Source organism: Acinonyx jubatus, chromosome B4 (genome assembly GCF_027475565.1).
Source record: "Acinonyx jubatus isolate Ajub_Pintada_27869175 chromosome B4, VMU_Ajub_asm_v1.0, whole genome shotgun sequence".
NCBI lineage: Eukaryota > Metazoa > Chordata > Mammalia > Carnivora > Felidae > Acinonyx > Acinonyx jubatus.
Genome location: NC_069387.1, coordinates 10,710,098 through 10,735,499, shown reverse-complemented (window position 1 = coordinate 10,735,499; position 25,402 = coordinate 10,710,098). Strand labels below are relative to the sequence as shown.

Here is a 25,402-nt window from a genome sequence, read left to right as displayed (position 1 = left end):
TCTTTAAAATGAAATTGTAGGGGCGCAGTTGGTTAAGCGTCCGACTTCAGCCAGGTCACGATCTCGCGGTCCGTGAGTTCGAGCCCCGCGTCAGGCTCTGGGCTGATGGCTCAGAGCCTGGAGCCTGTTTCCGATTCTGTGTCTCCCTCTCTCTCTGCCCCTCCCCCGTTCATGCTCTGTCTCTCTCTGTCCCAAAAATAAATAAACGTTGAAAAAAAATTTTTTTTAAATAAAATGAAATTGTAGTGTAAGTACGGTTTTACTCCATGTGGATACTAAAATGTTTTTTCTCTGAAGACACCTCTAACATCACACAAGGAGTCTGCAGGGGGAAATAATGCCCACTACACAATATATTCGCCATGCATACATTGTAAAGACATCTGATTCATAAAGTGAAGTTGCCTGCACTCGTAGGAGCTCAGTCAACAAAGTCATTGGTCATCTGGGGTGTGTGGAGGGCAATTTAACATACAAGGAAACTATGGTCTGAAACCCGTAAGTCGATTTGGCAAGTCAGAAAGAGCTGGGTCCAGGTCCTTCGTTCTCTGCTCTGGAATAATGGGTGGGATTTTGTTGTTTTTTTTTTAAACTCTTCTTGCACCAAAACATCTATTCAAGATTTGACATCTTTGGCACCACCCCCTTGTTTGTACCATCTTATCTCATATTTCCATCCTCCCTTCCTCAACCCTGAACATCCCATTCAACGTCAAGTTACTCCCTGGGTATACAGACGTCTACGCCACAGTGAAGCCAGAAGACGGAACCTGCTGTCATAACCCAACCCGCACGCCTTCCATGGTTCATGGCCTCAGACACAAGGCTAAACTCCTCAGTGTTGTAACCAAATCCACATTTCTATCATTCTGATTTTCCAGCAGCCTCCCCTTGTTGGCCCAGCTCCACCATTACATCCTCCAACAGGTATTCTTTTAAAAAAAATTTTTTTTTAACGTTTATTTATTTTTGAGACAGAGAGACAGAGCATGAACAGGGGAGGGGCAGAGAGAGAGGGAGACACAGAATCTGAAACAGGCTCCAGGCTCTGAGCCGTCAGCACAGAGCCCGACGCGGGGCTTGAACTCACGGACCATGAGATCACGACCTGAGCCGAAGTTGGACGCTTAACCGACTGAGCCACCCAGGTGCCCCTCCAACAGGTATTCTGATGCCCTGAAGGAAAGAGCATCTCTGCCCTCTGCTCCCAAAAGAGAGCAGTGGGCCTCTGCTACGGATTCCTATGGACGTTTATCCTACCTCCTTTATTAGGTCAGTGCTTTCTCAAAGGCAAGGACCACACCTTATCCTTCTCTATATTCCCCATCGTGCCTACCATGGTAGGAACTTAAATGTTCGCTAAAGTTCCTCAAACCCTCTGAATCTCTACAGGAAAAAATACCAAGCGCACCATTTTGGAAGGAAGCAAGTGACCGAACTCGCCTGGGTATAGTCTAGCATAAAAGCACATGCATCTTTTTTTCCTACACGAGATAATTTCTTTAAGCAAAATTGGGCAACATAAACTATTTTAAGTGCACTCACAGAATTAGGTTTGTAAAAGAAAGCGGTCACGAATCCTTAATTTATCCTTTTTAGTTTCAAGGTCTGAGGGGCCTGAGAAGTCATTTAGTCCTACCCGAAATTTCGCAGACCAGCAAACCAAGTTCCAGAAATGCAAAGTGAGGAACCCCAGAAGATAGGAGGAAGACGCCCTCACTTCCAGCTGAGTGCTGCTCTTTTTCCCTACGTCAGGCACTATTAATCTGTTAATTAAAAAAATAAAATAAAATAAAACGTAGCTGCAGACATCAAAAAAGAAGCATGTAAGGACTGGTATGTCTGTATACCCAGTGACTAGCTCAGGGCACAGCACAGTGCAGATGGTCAGGCTACAAATATTGCTTGAATGAACAAAGGAACACCTGAGGCCTTTGGAACAATAACTAAAATGGGCAGAATATTAAATATTTCAAAGCTCTAGTCAGAACATTAGTCTCCTAGGAGGAGCAGCAGAAGCCTGCAAAAAGAGGCTGGGGAAAGAAAAACCCAAAACAACAGAATGAAGGTTTCAGAAGGAACATAACACACAAACCAAGCCCCCCTACACTGGGGGACCTGGGTGGCTCAGTCGGTTAAGTACCTGACTCTTGGTTTCGGCTCAGGTCATGATCTCAAGGTTTGTGGGTTCGAGCCCCACGTCTTTTAGTGCAGAGCCTGCTTGAGATTCTCTCTCTCCCTCTTTCTCTGCTCCTACGAGGACTTGCATGCTCTCTCTCTCAAAATAAATAAATAAATAAATAAATAAATAAATAAACCTAAAAAAAGTAACCACACTCACTCACATGCAAGATTTTAGCAATACAAAAGCTAATACAAAAGCGAATCAAGTCCTTGAAAAGCTATTTCTCCAAAGACCTGTTAAGTGGCTAACAAGCACATGAAAAGTTGTTCAACACCATTAGTCATTAGGGAAACGCAAATCAAAACCACAGTGAACTGCCACTTCGTGGCCACAAGGATGGCAATTTAAACACACACAAACACAAACACAAACACACACACATACAGAAAATGACAAATGTTGGTGGGACGTGGGGGAATTGAACCCTCACGTGTTGCTGGCAAGAATATAAAATAGTGTAGATGCCATGGAGAATGATCTGGTGATTCCTTGATAGGTTACACTTAGAATTACTATCTTACTCAGGAATTTCACTCGTAGGTGCAGACCTCCAAAGAGTTAAAACAAGTGTTCAAACAAAAACTAGTAAACAAATGTTCATAGCAGCACTACTCACAACAGCCGAAAGGTAGAAACAATCCAAATGTCTACAAACTGATAAATGGGTCAACAAATTGTGGTCTATCCAATGTAATATTATTCAGCCACTTAAAAAACGGATGAAGTATGGGACGCCTAAGTGGCTCAGTCAGTTGAGCGTCTGGCTTCTGCTCTGGTCATGATCTTGTGGTCTGTGGGTTCGAGCCCTGCATCAGGCTCTGTGCTGATGGCTCAGAGCCTGGAGCCTGATTCTGTGTCTCCCTCTCTCTCTGCCCCTCCCCTGCTCACGCTCTGTGTCTTAAATAAATAAATAAATAAATAAATAAATAAATAAATAAATAAAGATGAGGTACCAATGCATGCTATCACATGGATGAATCTTGAAAGCATTGCTAAGTAAAAGAAGCCAGCCACAAAAGACCACATACTGTATGATTCCATTTATATGAAATATCCAGAACAGGGAAATCCATAAAGAAAGAAAGCAGATTAGTGGTTGCCAGGGGCTGGAGTAGGGAGGAAATGGGGAGGGACTGCTTAAAGGAATGGGGTTTCCTTTCAGGGTGATGTAAAAGTTCTGGAACTAGATAGTGGTGAAGGCTGCACAACATTGTGAATTTACTTTTTTCTTTTTTCACACATTAAATAAGTGCAGTTTACTAAATGTCAGTGATACTTCAGCAAAGGCATTTAAAAGAAAATAAAAGGGATGGGAAAAGATACACCAAGCCAATATTCACAACAGCAACGAGAAGATCACTTCTGGCTATGTTACATCAGGCAAAATAGATTTCAAGGCAAAATCCTCATTAATAGTAAAGATAACTACTTAATAGTAAAAGTTCAATTCCTATTAGACACTGTATTGTCTACCAATATAAACTTACAAATGCACATTGTTAGATATTAACATATAAAGTAGTAGGCACAAAGCCTCAGAATATTTTCTAGCTTAAAATACAAGGAGAGGGGCGCCTGGGTGGCTCAGTCGGCTAAGCGTCCGACTTCAGCTCAGGTCACGATCTCACAGTTCGTGGGTTCGAGCCCCGCATCGGGCTCTGTGCTGACAGCTCAGAGCCTGGAGCCTGTTTCAGATTCTGTGTCTCCCTCTCTCTCTGACCCTCCCTCGTTCATGCTCTATCTCTCTCTGTCTCAAAAATAAATAAACGTTAAAAAAATTAAAAAAAAAATACAAGGAGATAGAGGGACGCCTGGGTGGCTCAGTCAGTTAAACGTCCGACTTCGGCTCAGGTCATGATCTTGGGGTTCGTGGGTTCAAGGGTTCGAGCCTCACGTCAGACAGCTGGGGGCTTGAAGCCTGCTTCGGATTCTGTGTCTCCCTCTCTCTGCCCCTCCCCCACTCACACTCTCACTCTCTCAAAAAATAAACATTAAAAAATATACAAGGAGATATTGACAAAGCCCCCATTACAGTGGTATCTTTCGATATAGATCTTCCTCGACTTATGATAGGATTATATCCCAATGAACCTATATTGCGTTGAAAATATTTTAAGCTGAAAATGCATTTAATACATGGAACCTACCAAACATTGCCGAGGCTACCTTAGAAGTACTCAGAACACTCATAGTAGCCTATAGTTGAGCAAAATCCTCTAACATGAAGCCTACTTGATAATGAAATGCTAAGTATCTCACATAATGTACTGAACACTATGCTCAAAGAACAGAATGGCAGGATAGGGTTGTCGGTGGATGGATGTCTGTCCTCGGCTGCCGGGTGCCTGGGAGCTGGGTCTCACTGCCCAGCATCCGAGGGAGGACTGACCACAGGTCGCTAGCCCGGGACAAGATCCAAATTCCAAATACCAAGTATGGTTTCTACCGAATGTGTACCACTTCTGCACCATCGTCAAGTCTAAAAACCATCAAGTCGGGGACCTCTTGTACCCCTCTCAGTTATTGACATGTTAAGTGGACACAAAGTTAGGAATAATTCAATTAATAAGGTTCATTCAGTGGATATCTGCAGATCTCTACAGAAAACATTTTTTTGATGTTTATTTATTTATTTTTGAGAGAGAGAGAGAGAGAGAGAGAGAGAGAGAGAGAGAGGCAGAGAGAGACGGAGACAATCCCAAGCGGGCTCTGCACTGTCAGCACAGAGCCTGACACGAGGCTCAAACTCCTGAACCGTGAGATCATGACCTGAGCCAAAATCAAAAGTCTGAGGCTTAATCGACTGAGCCACCCACATGCCACTCTACAGAAAACAAATTAAAGAAAACACATTCTTCTCAAACACATCGAATGTGCGTGTACTCGATGCCACCGATTTGTACACTTTAAAATGATAAACTTGATAATATATATGTATTTAGTACAATTTAGGAAATAAAGAGATTCAAGTCTTCACACTGCTAGGATCTTTGGAAATATCCAGTCTGAAGATCTGCATTCATAAAGTGCTATCACCGCTCTCTCTAACAAGGGGGAATGTTCTGCCCTACACATTCCTTTACCACGAATCCTGACCGCATGGATTATAAACCCAGCACCTACTTTCTTAAAATAGGTTTCAATATTAATGCTGCGTGTCTAGAAGGGGGACAAGGGCGTTACTGAGAGGCGCAGCCTCACTGCGGCTCTCCACAGAGGCTACTTACTACTAGTGAGTCTACTCTAGTGATCCTGTTGTGCCAGTGTGGACAGAGGCTTTTCTGCAATGGCCAGCAGATGCACTCAACGACTCAAGGCAGGTCGTGCTGCGGTGTCTCACGGGCAGAGAGGCAGGGCCTGTCCGCAGAGCACGCAGGCAGCTAGGAAGCCACCAGCACCACGACCAGAAGGGGCAATGGAAACTGAAATGCAATGCTGCCCTTCGGCGAAGCAAAGAGCTCAAGTTCTGGGATGCTCCTAGGATTCCCTGGCACCTACCCCTGCATGGCCTCCATGCCCCTGGCGACTGTTCCGCAACTGTGAGATAAGGTGCACCTGAACTTCTGTTCCAGAGGCTCCCCTGTTCTTAGCTCTGCTCCACCTAAGACTTTCGCCTCTCTCCCTTCAGGCTTCAAGGCTCCACTCTACCTCATGGGGTTAGTTATTTGAGATGATCGTTAGAATCAACACAGGGTGCCAACTACAGGCTCCTTAGGTGTCTGAGAACTTTGGAACCAGGGCCAGGTGTATCTTCAGCTCCTGATGAAGGCTTACTTGATCTGATTTTAATCAGTCTGGGCCATATGGCTGTTATCTAGATATGTCTGTGTGCCCAAGAATGAACTCAGAACTGAGCCTGGTGTACGTGGTCAGTCTCTAAATATCACTGAACGAATTAATGAACACTCAGCCCCTGCACCAAAGTAGGCAAAGGGGGACTGTCATAGAGTCTGACACACTCCAATCTTCTTAAAAGCATCTCTCATCTTTCCAGCCTTCTCTAAATTATTACTAGCCAATATTACTCTAATTTTGCCTTCCCGATTTTTAGTAATGGAGAAAACGTGTTGCTTTTAGATTATTAGTGTCCAAAATTTTCAAAGAAAAGCTCATTTGAAACGCCGTTACCAAGGAACCTATCCAGTCACTTAAAAGTGGCTCTTATTGGACTGGGCAAGAAAATACACAAGATTCCATACATACACTGTCAAGTCTGGCAAGAAAGATTTGAGACAACTTCCGTCCTTCCCACCCAATCCCAAGTAAATAGGGCATTTGTTTGTATTTCCACATTGGCCTCATGAACGAAAATACCTCCTCCACCTAGAAAAACAATCTGTAACATTCAGACATGGAACTTTGAGGGCTAACTTTTTAGTGCATGCTAGAACCCTAAGTATGCAGTGCTTTAGAAAAATAAAGTAGAAAAGTATCTTTAATAAACGTCTCTTCCGTGAGCATCTTTCTCAAGTTTACACTTACACCTGGCTTGGTGTTTCTGTATTTTTCAGAAATACAGATTAAAAGAAAAAATGTTCTCCATTAAAATTAGAGCCAGAAGGAACTTTCTTCCTACAGTCTTCCTGCAACAGACCTGAACGTTTGTTTTATTCTGTTGGGGGTTGGGGAGGGAGACACAAAAAATGACTTTCCTTTAAAGTTTTCTGCTGTGTACCAACTATCCTGCCTGGCAAAGAGTTAAAGAGTTTTCTGAGGTTAGTTCCTGCGGTTAAAAAAAAAAAAAAAAGTTAGATGCTTAAATTTAGACTCCGTAAAACAATACTGGGAAACTTAAAAAGCCTTGGAGAAATACTGGACTTTACTGTATTGCCTTTTGTTAAATTGCATCATTTCGGCCACATTTTCTTCTCCTGTTTTAATCCCTTCCGGCCCCGATTCACTGCAGATCCTACGCATTCCCACTTGATTCGGTTACCTGCTGGTGATCCGGGCCTGGGGGGCGGAGGTGGGGGTGAGGACAAAAATCTACTGGTCACTCGTGCAGGACCCAAGCTTAACAGGTGGCTTTGGCTACCTCCTGTCAATATTAGCCTCCCACCCTCCTCTCCGCAGCGGTAAGGAGCAGAGCTCCCGGGAGTTCGAGGACCGCGGCGGCAAGGCAGGCGACGAGTCCTGGAACGACTCCGGGGAAGGGCCGTGGGGACAGGGGAAGGATATTAGGGACAACTCGTAACCGCTCTGCGCCCAAAGCTAAACACGTGCCTCGGACTACCTTGCGCCCCCCAAACAGGACATCCTCGGAGCCGAAAATAGCCGCGTTCTCCCCACCTCCCCAACTTAGGGCGCAACCGAATCCCTGAAATCCCAAAGGGAGGCACTGGGTTTCCCGTAGGTGAGGCCACCGGGTCGACTACGGTCCCTCGGATTGCGCGTCTTTCCTAACTTCCAGGAGGTTGGGCAAGCGAGGTGGAGGGGAGCAGCGCGCAAGAAGAGATCCACGCAACCAGGGCACCGGCGGGGCAGCGTGGGAAGTACAGAGAACCGGGCCACAAGAAAAATGGGTCACCCTCGTCTATCTGAAACCCACCCGAGCCCAAGCCTCCCTCTACAGACTCCAAACGACGCCCCGCTCACCGACGTGCCAGGCGAGGTCACCGGCTGCCAGGGCACCCTCCCGCCTCTCGGACCAAGTAGGGGATCGCACGGTCCGAACTCACCTGGAAGGAGCCTCCGCCCCGGGGACCGCAGGTGCCCACCCGGACCGCGACCCGGAGCCCTCGCGCCGCCCGCTCTCGGGTCAGCCCGCGCGCGCGCCTCGCCGACAGTCCCAGGCCGCCCGGCCGCGCGCTCCCGCCGCCGCCCGGCGCTCGCACCTCTGCCGCGCGCTCCTCACCGCACGCTCACAGGCCGGCCGCGCTCTCGCCGTCCCGCGCTTCCACCCGCGCCGCGCCCTCGCACCCCCGCCCCTCGCTCCCTCCTCCCCCACACGCCGCGCGCTCGCTCCTGCGCGCTGCACCGCCCCGCCGCGCGCTCCCCGCCGGGGCTCAGCCCCCCAAAACACTCAGCGCGCGCCCGGGGCATTTAAAGGGACAGGCCCCCGCGCCGGAGTTGCCCCGCGGCCGCCTCTCGAAGGGGTCCTCGGTCGCCGCGCGAGGTCTGAATTTGGGGACCCTCCCCTCCCCCGGCGCCACCTTCGAGTTACACCCGCCGAGAAGAGCAATAGGGTCTGCGTCTGGAGCTCCGACAGGGTCGTCGTCAGCTTTGAGAGGGCGTGTTAGTAACTCGATAGTAACTCCCAAGTACGGACTATTTATTACCCTCGGAGGAGCCATGTAACGCACAAGTTATTTCAGGCAATCCTTAGTACGAGCCCCTGATTTCTGTGCCCCTTTTTGCACCGAGGGAAAACTGAGGTCCAGAGAGGCGAAGAAACTCCTCCCGCGGCTCCTGACCCCATTGCTCGGTGCTATTTTCTTCTCGGTGGCTGTGGAAATAACGACTGAGGTTAATAGCCGGTGGTGGAAGGCTTTCATTAAGTTGTTGAGAGCTAATGTGACCAGTGTTTCCACGGGGCGGCACAGCTCTCGAGGGAGGGAGAAAGCAAGAATTACGGGGCTTTATTAATTGTAGGGTTGGTTGTGCACCCAGCCGGCAGGCATTCTGAAACCCGTGTTCCGAAATGCTGTGTGTGTGTGTGTGTGTGTGTGTGTGTGTGTGTGCGCGCGCGCGCGCGCGCGCGCGCATCCCCATTTTACAGAAAACGGGGAAAGGAAGTGGCCGCACGGAATGACTGAGTCACGGCGGCGCTCAGGGCCGAGCCCCAATACCTTCGTCCTTAGCTCATTTCTTTGCCCTCCCCAGGAAGACGGACCTGATTAAAGGAGAGACACCTTTTTCACTAATAACACATTGGCCTCAACTAACTCCCTGCATCTTTAATTAATGTTTACAAAGCACTTTAATCTACCCAACATGCTGGTTAATTAGGCAAGTATTATTATCCGCCCCTTTCTGAACCCAATCCAGGAGGGAATCAATACTACCGGTCCTTAATCCTTGATGAATAATGGGTCTAAGCTTTCTGCTGTTTATTTATTTATTTTTGAACATATTGTGTTAAATACTAATCCATTTAGCATGAATTGGCTTAGTAAAAATTAAATATTAAACACCCGCCAGTGAGAGGTAATATAGGTAACCCTTGTCTTTAAGGATTTGAGATAAAGAAAAAAGTCATTTTGTCAAGTGCTTCCTAGAATTCTTTTTTTAAACATTTTTTTAACGTTTATTTATTTTTGAGAGAGAGAGAGAGGCAGCACAAGCGGGGGTGGGGGGGGGGTGCAGAGAGAGAGGGAGACACAGAATCTGAAGTAGGATCCAGGCTCTGAGCTGTCAGCACAGAGCCCGACGACGTGGGGCTTGAACCCACAAACCGCGAGACCTGAGCCAAAGTCAGAAGCTAACTTACTGAGCCACCCAGGTGCCCCTTTTTTCTTTTTATTATTGTGCTTTTTGCTTGGTTAAGTTTTCATGATATGTAAACTTATGTTTGGCTTACTTTTTTAAAGTTTCCTTAAAATCTCCGATTTACACATTATCTTTTGTGTAGAAATTAAATTTTACTCTGTCTTTTCTTACAGATGAAGAAGAGATAAAAAGGAAGAAGCTGAAGGATGATGGGAGTAGGAAGGAAGAGAAGAAAAGAAGAAGGCAAAAACCAACCAACCGAACACCACTATCACCACCAAAAAAAAGAGGTGGGAAATGAACAGGGATGAAAGTTTCAAGCAGGTGGCTTTGGGGCCATGAGCCCAGCCCCTGGCCAGCACACACCCCAGAGCTTTGTGGGAATTACAAACAGGTGGACCTTCCTCGAGCTGGTGCAGACCTTCCCAGGGCTGCCACGTGACTACCTGAGCACAGACCGGCTTCCAGTCCCCGGTGCACCCTTGTCTAGGCACCTCTGTGCCCACGGAATGACACAAACGGCCTAAACAACACAATGAGAGGTAAGAAGACAAGAAATAGCTTAGAGGGGTAATTTAAAAAGAGTTATTCATGAAAGTACTTAGATGACGTCAAGGGAGAAAAAGGAACAAAGAAACATCTGGTAAGTCTTTGTATCTCCTATTGTTATTACTTTAAAAGCCATGGAATTTATAAAAATTTACTTTATGTTCACTGGAGTTTTATATGTCTTCTGAGGCTGCTCTTTGTTAAGAGAATCCTGGCAATCCATGACCCCCAAACATTAGACAAATATTATTATGAACTTTGTGTCATGAAAATTTTTGAAGTAAACTAGAAAAATTAAGCTGAACATACATTTTTGTTTTATAAAAATAATTGCTGTGTAGCGTCCACTTGAGAAACTGCAATATCCGTGATGGCCACTAGAGGGGGCACACACGAAAGAAGAATGGGTAGTAATTTTCATGTTTTCTTTACTAAAAGAATATAGCATTTTAGAGCTGAAAGAGGAGATCCAGAAGAAATGATTTTACTTTATGCCTCTGCCACTCGGATGTGCAATTTTGAGCTGCTTTTCCTATTTGAGACTCAGCTCCTCATCTGTACAACGAGGCTACTAACACCTACCCTGGGGAAGGTGAAAATAAAATTATTATTAAATTTTTTAAAAATGTTTATTTTTGAGGCAGAGTGTGAGCAATGGAGGTGCAGAGAGAGAGAGAGAGAGAGAGAGAGAGAGAGACAGAATCTGAAGCAGGCTCCAGGCTCTGAGCCGTGAGCACAGAGCCCAATTCAGCGTTCGAACTAACAAACTGTGAGATCATGATCTGAGCCCAAGTGGGGCGTTCAACCAACTTAGCCACCTAGGCACCCTGAAAACAAAATTATTTTAACATTGACCTGAATAAACAGCAGATGATAAGAGTTAAGAAATGGAGAAAAATATGATAAATTGCACCGTTTTTAATTGAAACATAGTTCAGGACTATAATAATTAAAAGTGTCAATAGAACAGTAACAGATGTTGAGTGATACAAATAATAGAATAGAATCAATAATCCAGAAAAGGATAGTGTTGGTATAGTGTTGACTGTGAGATGTGATGACAGAGTCATCTAAAATAAATTTAAAAAGGACAGATTCTCAATAAGCAGGCTTTAGAAAACTAGTAATTTGAAAAAATACTCACTGTAAGCCTTGCCTTCCATTATGTGCTAAAACAAATTTCAGCTACATTAAAGAATTTTAAAACTAGGAGGAAATTTAGTCAGATATTTGTGTGATCTCAAGATGAGGGAAGAAAAGAAATGGAAAAATCATAGATGAAATGGCCATTAGACTAGATTACATAAAAAATTTTTAATCCTGACAACTAAAAATATTGTGAACAAAATTTGGAAAGAAAAAAATTCTATAGAACTATGCATAACAAATCTGACAGTTAATATCATCCTCAATACAAGAATACCCATAAATTGACAAGAAAACTTAAAAAACTCAATGGGGAAATTACCACAAAAATAGTAATTGATTAGCTCCCTCTCTCTGTGTGTATTATATTTTAAAGTGTTTGGACTAGCTAGTAATTGAAAAAGTAAAAATTTTAAATTGTGTATAGTATCCCTATTAGAAGATAGTTTCTTAAGTTTTAATATTCAATAATGACAGGGGTGCAGTGAAATGGGAAATTTTATATACTATTAGTGGAAGCATAAATTAATATAACTTTACTGGAAAGCAATTTTATAAAATATTTCCCAGCTTTAAAAATGTTTATACACTTTGATCATATGTTTCCGTATCTGTATGGAATTCTATAGAAGTAGTCAGAAACGAGCACAGAGATGTGTGCCTAAGGATATATACTGCTGTCTCCTTTTTATAACGTCACAAAATTGGAAACAACCAAATATCCAAAATTGGAGAGAAATAAAATATTAATAGCTTTTTAAATTGAGGACTTTTTCTGGGGTGCTGCAGTGGCTCAGCTGGTTAAGCATCTGACTTTGGCTCAGGTCACGATCTCATGGTTTGCGAGTTTGAGCCCCGCATTAGGCTCTGCGCTGACAGCTCAGAGCCTGGAGCCTGCTTTGCATTCTGTGACTCCCTCTCTCTCTACCCCTCCCTCACTCATGCTCTGTCTCTGTCTCCTTCAAAAATAAAATAAACATTAAAAAAGAATTAAAAATAAAATAAAAATGAGAAATTTTTCGTGGCTACAAGAAAATATCTAAATATTGTTAAGGGGGGAAAGAACATTACAAAATTATATGTAAATTATTATTTCATGGGAATACATTTCCACATACTTGGAAAATGCACATATGTATGGAAAATTAGAAGGAAATCTGTCGAAATGATGGCAGTTACTGTTTCTGGCTCTGATTACATGATTCTTATTTATGGTTCTGTTTATGTTCCAAATTTTCTGCTATGACTCTATATTACTTTTATAAATCAACAAAAACTAATAAATATTATATTTCTGTATGAGACAGTAAATGCCAACGTGTATAGCACTGAGCCTGGCTTATATCAAACATTCAATATATACTTGATGGACAATGAGAGAAAGAGAAGAACGCTGTTATGCTGCCAGGAGATTTCTTAGTGAAGTTTCTTGATTTGAAAGAAGAAATAATTGGGGTGCCTGGCTCAGTCATTAGGCATCTGACTTCGGCTCAGGTCATGATCTCATGGTTTGTGAGTTGGAGCCTCACGTCGGGCTCTGTGCTGACAGCTCAGAGCCTGGAGCCTGCTTTGGATTCTGTGTCTCCCTTTCTCTCTGCCTCTCCCCTGCTCGTTCTCTGTCTCTCTCAAAAATAAATAAACGTTAAAAACATTTTTTTAAATAAAGAAAGAAGAAATCATTTAAAAAGTTAAAAAGGAAATATTTAATCTATTTCTACAGATGAAGAATTTATGACCTGGAGGTTTTTTGGTGGCACATTTAGAGGAAAACTAGAAAAGATGATGGTGGAATGGTTCCATACTTCCTGAAAGCAAGTGGATGAGGTCTGTATTCCCGGGCAGTATTTTGAAGGAGAAACATGTAGAAGAAACAAATATGGAAGAAAACAGTAAACAAGTTATTCTTTAAAAAGAAAAATTTAATGTTTATTTTTGAGAGAGAGAGAGACAGAACACAAGCATGGGAGAGGCCGAGAGAGAGGGAGACACAGAATCTGAAGCAGGTTCCAGAATCTGAAGCTGTGCTGACAGCTCAGAGCCTGACACGGGGCTCGAACCCACAAACCGTGAGATCATGTCCTGAGTTGAAGTCGGATGCTTAACCGACTGAGCCACTCACACACCCCTAAACAAGTTATTCTTGAAACTTAATGGTAAGCATTCAGAAAGAGAAGCAAGACCCCAAAAGATCCCTGGGGAAAAGGAAGTGCTGGTCAGACAGGCTTTAGGACCTGCCAGTGAATGAGGTCCAAACAGGGAGAGAGGAGGTATGGTGCCCATTCATCCTTCACCCAAATATTCTTTGTGGTCCCAGGTGGCAGGCACTATTATGGGCAAGGTCCAGGAGGTACAATGGTGGACAGCATGCACAAACCCCCTGCCTACATGGACTTTATGGTCCAGGAGGGCTTGGGGGACACAGACAAGACTCAGGTGATAAAATGGTTAATCACCAACAGTCTGTTAACCCACAGATGGAATGTAAGTGATTCTGTAAATAAAAGCAATAGTGAGATGAACTACATCTCTCCCCAGAGATAAGCCTAAGGCATAATTCGTAGTTAAAATTTGACCGAGTTCAACTTGTTTTGCTTCATGCTGATCTCTGGCTAGTTTTCAGTTTACAGATGGAGTATGCGAGGCCGACAGGGTTTGGAAATGGCTTGTGTCTGAGGAGACTGGGTATGGGGCAGCTGCTGAGGGAAGGACTTTTATTTATTTATTTTTCAAATGTATATATATATATATATATATATATATGTATATATATATATATATATATATATATATATATATTTAACTTTATTTATTTTGAGAGAGAGAGCACAAGCAGGGGAGGGGCAGAGGGAAGGAGAGACAGAACCCCAAGCAGGCTCTGTGCCATCAGCACAGAGCCCAATGTGGGGCTTGAACTCACAAACTGTGAGATCATGAGCTCTGAGCCAAGATCAAGAGTTAGAAGCTCAACTGACTGAGCCACCCAGGTTCCCCGCCCCCCCTCCCCCCCCCCCCCCCCCCCGCCACCTCAGCAAAGGAAAGGAGAGTCTTAGGAAGTTTCCTGTGCAAGGTGTCTGTTAACCCTCACCACCTTCCCAGCAAACCTTCACTACCTCCTCCATTCCTCCTGAGTGTTTTTGGTGTCAGGAGATTTGAATACGGGCCAACACCAGCCTCAGGTGAGTGTCGGGTAAGAGCAGGACTCAGTGAGACTCAGTCCTGTTTGTGTCACAGAGCGGGTACCACATTTGGAAGGAGAGAGAGTACAGTAGGTGGAGTACTGTATGTGTGTCGTTTGTTGCCTTTCTGCAAAGTTGAACTTCTGTAAACCCATTTCAGTTGAAGTATTTCATTACATCAACAGCTAAGTTTGGAGGTGGACATTTTTCTATACAATTCTGTTGTGAACCAGTAGAACTTCCTGTTTGATCTGACCCTGAACTTGAGGATGTTAATTTCCTGAATTGTGAGTGAGCTCTTTCCTAGTGTTGCAGTCAGAGTCAGGATAAAGGAATCACCCAACCTGATAGGTGGCCACTTGTGGGGCAGCAAAGTGCCAGTCTGGCTCCCAGCTTTACAGATGCAGCGGCTTGATTCCCATGGGGCCACCTGGGCGTTACCAGGCTCTCAGGCACTGAGTGTCAATTGTATTTCCAAGTTTCAATATTGGTGGAAGGAAGGATAGGGGAAACCTTACTGGCAATCCTTGGATAAACTTAAAAATTATTTTATTTTATTTTATTTTATTTTGTTTTGTTTTATTTCATTTCATTTCATTTTATATATTTTTAGAGAGAGAGTGAGTGCAAGGGGGGTAAGGGGTGAGGGGGAGAGAGAAAGAGAGAGAGAGAGAGAGAGAGAGAGAGAGAGAGAGAATCCCAAAAATCCCAGCGTGGAGTCTGGTGCAGGATTCGATCCCACAACCCTGGGATCATGACCTGAGCCAAAATCAAGAGTTGGACGGTTAACTGACTGAGCCACCCAGGTGCCCAAGCTTGAAATATTTTATTTCAATTTCTAGATTGTTAAATAGGATAAAGATTACAACAGGACAAGAAAAGGGAAATCAGACCACACGCTACCATTCACTGTGAATAATAAAATGTTGTGGGATGTGTTTCCTGTTGTCCTAAAATTAAAACTAAGGACTAACAGTACTTACCACCTCTTACATTCCAAATTCAAGACGTCACCAGGAATTAACCAGGGACTATTTCCTCAGGATTTATTGACAGTCAACAAATGTGAACTGGCCCTGCCACCAACAGGCCCCTCCCCCATTTCCTAACTAAGAAGAGGCTTGAGGGTCCTAAGCTTTGTGGAAATGCAGTTAGTATTCATGTTGGGAGGCTGTTCTCTCCCCCTGCTGGGGAGGAGGGATATATGGCTTTTGTATCCACCCAGGGTAACCTCCCTTCCAATTATCTCCGAGATTAGGGACTTTACGTGTGCAGAATCCCTTTTGCCACATAATGTGAGGTAATCACAGAGGTGACACCCCGTTGTGTTCTCAGGTTCCACTGATACTCAAGGGGAGAGTATTATACAAGGATGTGACACCAGGGAGCTGGAGTCTTAGGGGGCGTCCTAGAATTCTGCCTTAGAAGGGGTTCCTCTCATCCCACGGCCAAGCATGGGCCTGAGACAAATCGCTCAGAAAGACTGGAGTTCAGCAAGACGGGGAGCACATTACCCCACGTTACCCTCAGGCCACCAGGAACTGAGTGGGGTAAAGTCATACCAAGCATTTGAGGAGCATGGCACAGAATGTCTTTCCTGCTGAGGTTTGAACACGGATTTGGAAGACTGGTGCCTGCTCCCAGGCTGGAAATTTCACGGGAGTGTAAGGAAGGGGACCTTTTAGTTTCCGGGGCTCTACCTGAAGGAGCACAAATTATCTGAGAGGCAGACCCAATAAGCTGCTTTCCAGGGGGCCAATAAGCCAGGCAAATGACATTGAGGTGGAAGGTTTTAAGTTTTTAAGAAAAAAAAAATTTTTTTATTGTTGTGAAATATACATGATATAAAATTTATCATTTTAACAATGTTAAATGTATAACTTAGGGGCATTGTTACATTCACAACAACCATCACCACTTATCTATCTCCAGGACTTTTTCATCTTCCCAAGCCAAAACTTTATCTCCATTAAACACTAACTCCCTATTCTGCCTTCCTCCAGCCTCTGGCAACCACTGTTCTTTCTGTCTATGAATTTGCCTACTTCATATATATATGGAGTCATACGCTGTCTGTCTTTCTCATCTGGCTTCTTTCACTTAGCATAATGTTTTCAAGTTCATTCACGTTATAACATATATATTAGAATTTCCTTCCTTCTTAAGGCTGAATAATATTTCACTGAATGGATATACCACATTTTGTTTACTCTTTCATCTGTCAACAGACACTTGGCTTGCTGCTACCTTTTGGCTATTGGGAACAAGGCTGTAGTGAACACGGGTGCACAAGTATCTATTCAAGTATCTGCTTTCGGTGGTTTTGTATATTCACCGAGAAGTGGAATTGCTGAATCATACTGTGATTCTGTGCTTGAATTTTTGAGGAACCACCATACTGCTTTCCACAACAGTTGCATCATTGTACATTCCCACCAGCAGTGCATGTAGGAGAGTTCCAATATTTCCTATCTGTTGTTGCTGTTAGTTTTAATAATTAGAACTGAACCTGAAAAACAAACATAGACTGGTTTAATAACCAAAACTGTTAGAGAAGTTATTAAATCTGGCCAATCTGATCCCTGATGTACTGCTAGTCTGTGGGAAATGGCAATTTCACGGAGAACAGCTGGGGGCAGATACTGGCAGCAATAAAACTGATTCATGCTTATGCCCCAACAAGTTGAGACTCTTGAATAAGCTAGTTACAGGAACAAATAAATAGGTAAAAGAGAATTTTTCCCCCTTGGCTTTTTCTTAAAATGCTTGCTAACTTTGCTAATGATTCACATAAGAATATAGCAGGCTAAACATATGTATTGCCTTCATCACTTCACCTCTCATTCATTTCTTTTTTTCTTTAATGTTTATTTATTTTTGAGAGAGAGAGAGAGAGAGCAGGGAAGGGGCAAGAGAGGGGGGACAGAGCATCCCTAGCAGGCTCCACGCTGACAGCAGAGAGCTCGATGTGGGGCTTGAACTCACAAACCATGAGATTGTGACCTGAGCCAAAGTTGGATGTTTAACTGACGGAGCCACCCAGGCGCCCCCCCCCCCACCCCATTTATTTCTTAAACCCTTATCATCTGGGTTCTAGTCTCACAACTGTTCTGAAGCTGTGTTCTCTTAGGTCCCAACCTGATTTTCAGTCTCTGACAGCTGGGATCATCCATTAAATCTAAGTATTTTCCCCCAAGTTGAATCTTTCAATCAGAGCAAAGATGCTCTTTGCTCCTTGGGCAAAGACATTCATCAGCCTGACCTCACATATTACTTCTATGACGATGACCTGAAAAATCGCCACCTCTGGGCATTATTCATTCCATTGAACAAGCTGAATGTCTCCTCTGGTTTCCATTGGGAACCTTGTTTTAAACTGTATGCCAGGCATCTCATTCATGAAATTCATTCGTCCATCCATCACTCTCTCTGGTTGTGAAAGGCCAGCCTCTCTTCTTAGATTTCTTGAGCTGGGAGGAGTATAGACACACACACAGTTAATCATTCTGCACGATATGGAAGCAGGGGTACTCCACTGGCATCTCAGGAAGGAGATTGGGATCCTAAAGGAGGAAATGGAAGGGTCAAGAGAGGCGGGAAGCAGGGAGGGCTAGCTAACAACATGACAGAAGACCACGGTCTATGGAGAGACACATAAAACATTCCCTTTGTGGGAATGCGGACTTCAGAAGAACGATGTCTGATAGTAAAGTTGAAGAGTTTGCAAATTGTGTGGCATTCCTGTGCAACTCCTGAACTTCCTAACACTCTTTGGGCTCTGGGGGAATGAAAAGGGTCATAGCCCAGGATTTTCCGGAAAGCAAGGAGAAGTAAAATAGAGCTGGGTATAATCATTTAGAGTCAGAGGACAGCAGATAAATCAATTGCAGTGTGGGTAAGAAAGCAAATCCCCGTGCCCTTAGGTATGTTAGGCAAATATGTGTTCTAAGCTCTGCCATCATCACTACCTAAGTCATTGACTTTGATATTAAGTAAAAGAGTGACCTTAAGAAGTAGGAAGCCATGGAGATTCTTGGATTGTATAATATTCATAAATAGGACATCAGCCTGTGGCATGAGGTGCCTGTGCTTCATAGATGTGAGAACACTCACGGGGCCAGCTGCATCTGTTTACTGCCATGAAGGGTTCGGCCCTCACCTTTTGGCTTCCTTCTTGGGCTCTAAGCTTCTTTCTTAAGCTCTTTAAGAGGCCTGGTGACCCTCTCATATCTCAGGGGTATAGTAATAATCATGCTGCATATCTTTATATCATTTCACAGTTTACAGAACTCATTCACACACATTTTATTCTCATAATAGTCTTTAGAAGGTATTATTCTTCCCATTTTACAGGTGAGGAAACTGAGGTTCAAAAAGGGTTCCATGATTCGCTCAAACTCACGCATGTAGTAAGTGTCTGAGTGAGTGAGAATTCTGTCTGTTGCGCTCCCCTTACCCCTGGAGCTGCCTTCCGAACATGAGTTCTTCTGACTGATTCAAGCACCTCTCTCTATAAAGTTGGTTAAGGGATTTGTGCTTCTGTTGCTGACTATTTTCAAGGTTTCAAATTAGTATTGGGGAAAAGTATGACCTTTATGAGAGTTTAGGGAATAGTTACAAACATTCAAAATGTGGAAATCTCACCTTAGGTATTCATCTGAGTGGAGTCAGCTGAGGAGGTACTAAGAGGGACAAGAAAAACCAGAAGATGCATATCCCAGCTACAGAAAGGTTGAGAACTTCGTACAAATCCACCAAGAGTTTGATGGAAATATTCGAGCATTTTCCTTAAGGATTTCATAAAGAATTGCTAGATGCTAAATACAAAGCACTGTTTTATACTTATGAGAAGATTCTTTGCTTCCATGTTTCAGGCAAATCTAAAGCAGAGCAATTCTCTGAGTCAAGCTCACCTATGTAAAGTGTCACGTCTTTCCAGGGCAGACTGAAGCCCTGCATCGAAGCAAAAGCCCAGAAACTGTAAAGGGATAAGGCTACAGGATTCATGCTACACAGGCTTCATCATCTTGCCCATCTTCACATCTTCGTTTGGTTTTACTCAGAAGCCCTTAACCAGACTGGTGGGGGGACAAAAAGGGAGTGTGGGCCATGCAGGTGATAGGGAGAGCTGGCCAGGGCACAGAGTTCGCTTCAGTCTCTGTCTCTCTCAGGAAGGGCAGACGAACCCTTAGGAACTATGCGTTCTGGTGGGAGAAAAATTATTCTCAATGGGGGTATTTAAATATGCACATTTCCAACCAACTATTTGAGGATCGCAGGGCCAGTTGACATATCCAGTAATTCTTCCCTCTCCCTCAGCCATGGTTTCGGTCACCCGCAGTCAAGGTCCAAAGCAGAAGACCCTCCTTCTGATGGATGGTCAGAAGGTCACCAGGAGCCTTGTGGTATGTCATTCACCTTGCTTCATCTCATCATGTAGGCATTTGATCATCTCACGTCATCACAAGAAGAGCGAGTACAGCGCGATATGATACATAACTTTTATTATAGTATATCATCATTGTTCTACTTCATTATTCATGTTGTTAGTCACTTACTGTGCCTAATTTAGAAGTTAAACCTTATCATAGTTGTGTATATACGGGAAAAAATGTAGTGTATGTGGAGTTTGGTACCATCTCTGATTTCAGGCACCCAATGGGGGGCTTGGAATGTGTTCCCATGGATAAGGGGCACAACTATACCAACAAGTCCATAATAGGCTTGAGTTTTGTCTTTCATCAGCTCATTTTCCAAGTTTAGGAAGAAGAGCAAAATTAGGTCATTTAATTTTCATTGACTTTCCCTTCCCCTTCCTCTCCTGGGAAGAGGAACAGACCTGGTAGATTCATAAATTGAATAGTTTAAGCAATTAAAATCTGACTCGAGCTAACTAGGATATACTAGTAAGGAAGGAGTCATCTAATTTAATAAGTGGGAAGACATGATCAAGAATAAGCCATTCTAACTTCCACTCTGTCAAAAAAAAAGTTGTGTTAAGAAATTCCAAATGTTTGAAACATTTCTAAGAAGGCCAAATAATTTTTTATTTTATCAGTGTATTTACTACAAGGTATCTTTAAGTTGTGAGGGCCTTTGGTGCATTAAGAATGTCCAGGTTGTTGGCACAAAAACAGACACTCAGATCAATGGAACAGAATAGAGAACCCAGAAATAGACCCACAAATGTATGACAAATTAATCTTTGACAAAGCAGGAAAGAATATCCAATGGAATAAAGACAGTCTCTTCAACAAGTGGTGCTGGGAAAACTGGACAGCGACATGCAGAAAAATGAACCTGGACCACTTTCTTACACCAGACACAAAAAATAAACTCAAAATGGATTAAAAACCTAAATGTAAGACAGGAAGCCATCAAAATCCTTGAGGAGAAAGCAGGCAAAAACCTCTTTGACCTTGGCTGCAGCAACTCCTTACTCAACACGTCTCCAGAGGCAAGGGAAACAAAAGCAAAAATGAAATATTGGGACCTCATCAACATAAAAAAGCTTCTGCACAGCGAAGGAAACAATCAGCAAAACTAAAAGGCAACTGATGGAATGGGAGAAGATATTTGCAAACGACATATCAGATAAAGGGTTAGTATCCAAAATCTATAAGGAACTTATCAAACTCAACACCCAAAAAACAAATAATCCAGTGAAGAAATGGGCAAAAGACATGAATAAACATTTCTCCAAAGAAGACATCCAGATGGCCAACCGACACATGAAAAAACGCTCCACATCACTCATCATCAGGGAAATACAAATCAAAACCACAATGAGATACCACTTTATACCTGTTAGAATGGCTCACATTAACAACTCAGTCAACAACAGAGGTTGGCGAGGATGCAGAGAAAGAGGATCTCTTTTGCACTGCTGGTGGGAATGCAAGCTGGTGCAGCCACTCTGGAAAACAGTATGGAGGTTCCTCAAAAAATTAAAAACAGAACTACCTTATGACCTAGAAATCACACTACTAGGTATTCATCCAAGGGATACAGGTGTGCTGTTTTTGAAGGGACACATACACCCCAATGTTTATAGCAGCACTATCAACAATAGCCAAAGTATGGAAAGCGCCCAATGTCCATCGATGGATGAATGGATAAAGAAGATGTGATATATATATATATCTATATATATATAGATATATATAGATATATATATACATATATATATACACATATATATACACAATGTAGTATTACTTGGCAATCAAAAAGAATGAAATCTTGCCATTTGCAACTACGTGGATGGAACTAGAGGGTATCATACTAAGCGAAATCAGAGAAAGACAAATATCATATGACTTCACTCATATGAGGACTTAAAAAAATTTTTTTTAATGTTTATTTATTTTTGAGAGAGAGAGACAGAGCGTGAGTGGGGGAGGGGCAGAGAGACGGAGATACAGAATCCGAAGCAGGCTCCAGGCTCCAAGCTGTCAGCACAGAGCCTGATGCGGGGCTCGAACTCACAAACCATGAGATCATGACCTGAGCTGAAGCCAGACGCTCAACCGACTGAGCCACCCAGGTGCCACAAGGAGGACTTTAAGACACAGAACAGATGAATACAAGGGAAGGGAAGCAAATATAATATAAAAACAGGGAGGGGGACAAAACATAAGAGACTCTAAAATATGGAGAACAAACAGAGGGTTGCTGGAGGGTTTGTGGGAGGGGGGATGGGCTAGATGGGTAAGGGGCGTTAAGGAATCTACTCCTGAAATCATTGTTGCACTATATGCTAACTATCTTGGATGTAAATTAAAAAAAAAAAAATTAAATTAAAAAAAAGACTTCAAATATTCTGCACTTAAAGCCATATTTCTCAACTTTAATATGCATACAAATCACCTGAGAATCTTGTTAAAATAAGGTCCTGATGCATTCTGGAGTAAGGCTTGAGATCCTGCATTTCTAATAAGCTCCTAAGGCATGCCAATGATGCTGTCATAAAGACCACACTTTGAAGAGCAAAGTCTCATAAGGTCCAAGTTTTGGGTGAGGAGGAAGTCCCCTGGTGATTCATATGCATGAGAATCTTTGCCCAAGGTCAAAGGACATTAAAAGAATATCCTTACAAAACACTAGCTACATTTACTCAAGGAATGTTAATGACATGGTCAAGATTTTTTTTTCAATTTAATGTATCTCTAAGCAACTAGACTGTTTTTGGGGCACCTGGGTGGCTCAGTCCGTTGAGCATCTGACTTGACTTAGGTCATGATCTCCCGGTTCTTGGGTTCAAGCCCCACTTCAGGCTCTGTGCTGACAGCTCAGAGCCTGGAGCCTGCTTTGGACTCTCTCTCTCTCCCCCTCCCTCCCTCCCTCCCTCTCCCTCTCGCTCTGTGCCCCTCCCCCACCCATGTTCTGTCTCTCAAAAATAAATGTTAAAAAAAAAAAGCCTATGTTGCACACAGGAATGCTTCTTTTGCTTAAGATGAGCTACTTCCGTACCTCTGACCCTATAGTGGTTTTCATGCCTCTGTCTCAGAATGTTTTTCCAACACTAATTCATTAAGTAGATGATGGAGAAAGTGAAGCTCCAAGAGAACCAGAAGAAGGACATGGCTCCTGATCCCCAACCTGTAGCTTTCTTCAAAAAAACAAGAAAAACCTTTGCCAATTCAGGGACACTGCCTGACAGGTAGAGTTGCTATAAAAGCAGTGCATTATTATTATTAAAAAAATTTTAATGTGCATTTATATTTGAGAGAGAGAGAAAGAGAGAGCAAGAGAGAGCACAAGCAGGGGAGGGGCAGACAGAGAGGGAGACACAGAATCTGAAGCGGGCTCCAGGCTCTGAGCTGTCAGCACAGAGCCCTATGCAGGGCTCAACCCCACGAACCATGAGATTATGACCTGAGCTGAAATCAAGAGTTGGACTCTCAACCAACTGAGCCACCTAGGCGTCCCTAAAAGCAGTGTATTATTAAAACAAGGCTATAAGATGACAGGCTATGATTTTTGGCAAAGTAGATTTCAGATAATTAATTGAAAAAAACCCCATAGGGGCACTTGGGTGGCTCAGTCGGTTAAATGTTCGACTCTTGGTTTCAGCTCAGGGCATGATCTCATGGTTCATGAGTTCAAGCCCCGCATGGGGATCTGTGCTGACAGATGGAGCCTGCTTGGGATTCTCTCTCTCTCTCCCTCTCTCTCTCTGCCCCTCCCGTGGTTGCTCTCTAACTCTTTCTCTCAAAAATACACAAATAAACATTTAAAGAAAAGAAAAGAAAAAAGCCATGCACATTGGCTTGCAGAGGGAAAAGCATATTTAAATGTATTTTAAAAACATATAGCTTTTGTCTTCTTGCCCAGTGAAGAGATACCTGCAGGATGGCATCGACTGGATATGTTTAAATAAGGGAAAAAGTATCTAGTAACTGAAACAGGAGGACCGGCGTGTGCCAGCGCAGTGTGACATTTCAGCAGCAGCCTGTGGTGACCACCCTCCTCAGGGCTATCAGGGGATGGCCCTGATCGCTATCCTCTGACGCACTGTTTGCCATCTCCACCGCCTTCCATTTCACCCACGCTTGCCATCCAGGAACAGCCAAAACTGTCCTCCGGGGACAGAACCTTCTTGGCAGCCGTGTCAGGATGGTGAAGTGATGACCCGGTTCTCCCCCAAGTCAGAGCCGATGAGGAGAGGGGTTGAGGTGGGAGGGCCCGAGCCCCCCCCCCACAGCTGCTGGAGCAGCCCCTGGCTTTCAGAGGGGGGCTGGGGGAGGGGAGGGCAGCACCCCAGTCCGCTCCCCAGGCTTGGATGACCTGACAGGTGCTCACACTTTCCTTAGGGGAGAGTCACAAGGAAGACTCCTGACCCGCTCACATGCAGATTCTGAAATCACTGACTCATTATGAGCCCCCTGAATTACACTTTTTCAGTTTTCACCAACGCCCCAGGACCAAGAAGGTTGACATAAAAGAACTTGGGGATCTCGCAGTTGTAAGAATGACTCAATTCCTTTGTGATTACTAGGCCATCGAGTTGGAACAAAGCCTAGTTGGTGAGAAGTTACTGACCTGTAAATCCTCCTCCCAGTGGGTCCTGCTCATTCACTCAGTGGCTCACCAGGCTCAGCCGGCCTCTCCAGGGCGACATTCCTCTCCATCTGACCCCCACATCCCCTCCTCCCTCAAATCTCTCCCTTCTTCTGCAGCCTGGATACTTTCTGTGCTGCCCCTGCCCATCCCCGCCCCCCACCTGCCCCGCTTGTAGGAATGACTCACGTCCTGGCCTGTCAAAGACCTCGTTGGTCCTTGAAGCTCATCTTAAATGCCGCCTCCTTCATGGCGATTTCCTGAGTGTCCCCCAAACAACTACCTCTCCTTTCTTCCTCTTTCTCTTTTTACAGGGCTTGGAATGTTCTGCCTGGTGGCGTGGCTGTTTCTGTGCACCCCACGGATCTCATCTCTCTGTAGCCAGGGCCGTGCATTCGTTCCCCCGTGGCACCTGGCACATGGAATTAACTCGCCATTTCTAAAATGAAACTGACTTGCAGTACACGGAAACCAGACGGAGGGGGTAAGGAAGAGACTAGGGGGTCAAGAAGGGAGGGCAGAGGCTGGTGGGCAAATGCAAGGGAGCAGGAAGGTGATTGCTGACAGTGCAGTCAGCCAGTGTGATGGCAACCAGGAGGAAAGGACACAGTGGATGAGTCTAGAGAGTCGAGTCGATTCTGAGCCACTGATGTATCTCGCCCCTTACAGGGGCCCACAGGAACCCGTGCGTGGGCAGAGCATCAGCATCTCAGAGCACGAGATCCGCAGAGTGTGGTATCACCAGCAGGTCACTGCAAGCAAAGCGCACGGTCAGTGTTCTTGGACCAGCGAGACCCCAACAGCACAGGAGCCGGGTGGGGGAGAGGCCACGGTGTCCAGAGCAATCACAACTGAG

General features: G+C 44.2%; 2 protein-coding genes across 5 annotated transcripts in view; one reads left to right on the top strand and one right to left on the bottom strand.

Annotated features, from left to right (window-relative positions):
- PROSER2 (proline and serine rich 2) overlaps positions 1 to 8,616 on the bottom strand; it is a 46,571-nt gene extending 37,955 nt beyond the window's left edge. The window contains exon 1 of one of the 4 annotated variants that reach the window (XM_053225276.1): positions 8,464 to 8,616. The gene's annotated coding sequence lies outside the window, so the exon portion shown is untranslated. The other 3 variants (XM_053225277.1, XM_053225274.1, XM_027073408.2) reach the window with 3 other exon arrangements.
- LOC113603589 (translation initiation factor IF-2-like) lies at positions 4,506 to 25,042 on the top strand. Its single transcript, XM_053199609.1, has 4 exons — positions 4,506 to 4,692; positions 7,544 to 8,445; positions 9,787 to 10,256; positions 24,861 to 25,042. Exons 1-2 carry the CDS (start codon positions 4,506 to 4,508, stop codon positions 8,422 to 8,424), a joined length of 1,068 nt encoding a protein of 355 aa, XP_053055584.1. The 3' UTR covers positions 8,425 to 8,445; positions 9,787 to 10,256; positions 24,861 to 25,042.
- Positions 25,043 to 25,402: the final 360 nt, after the last annotated feature.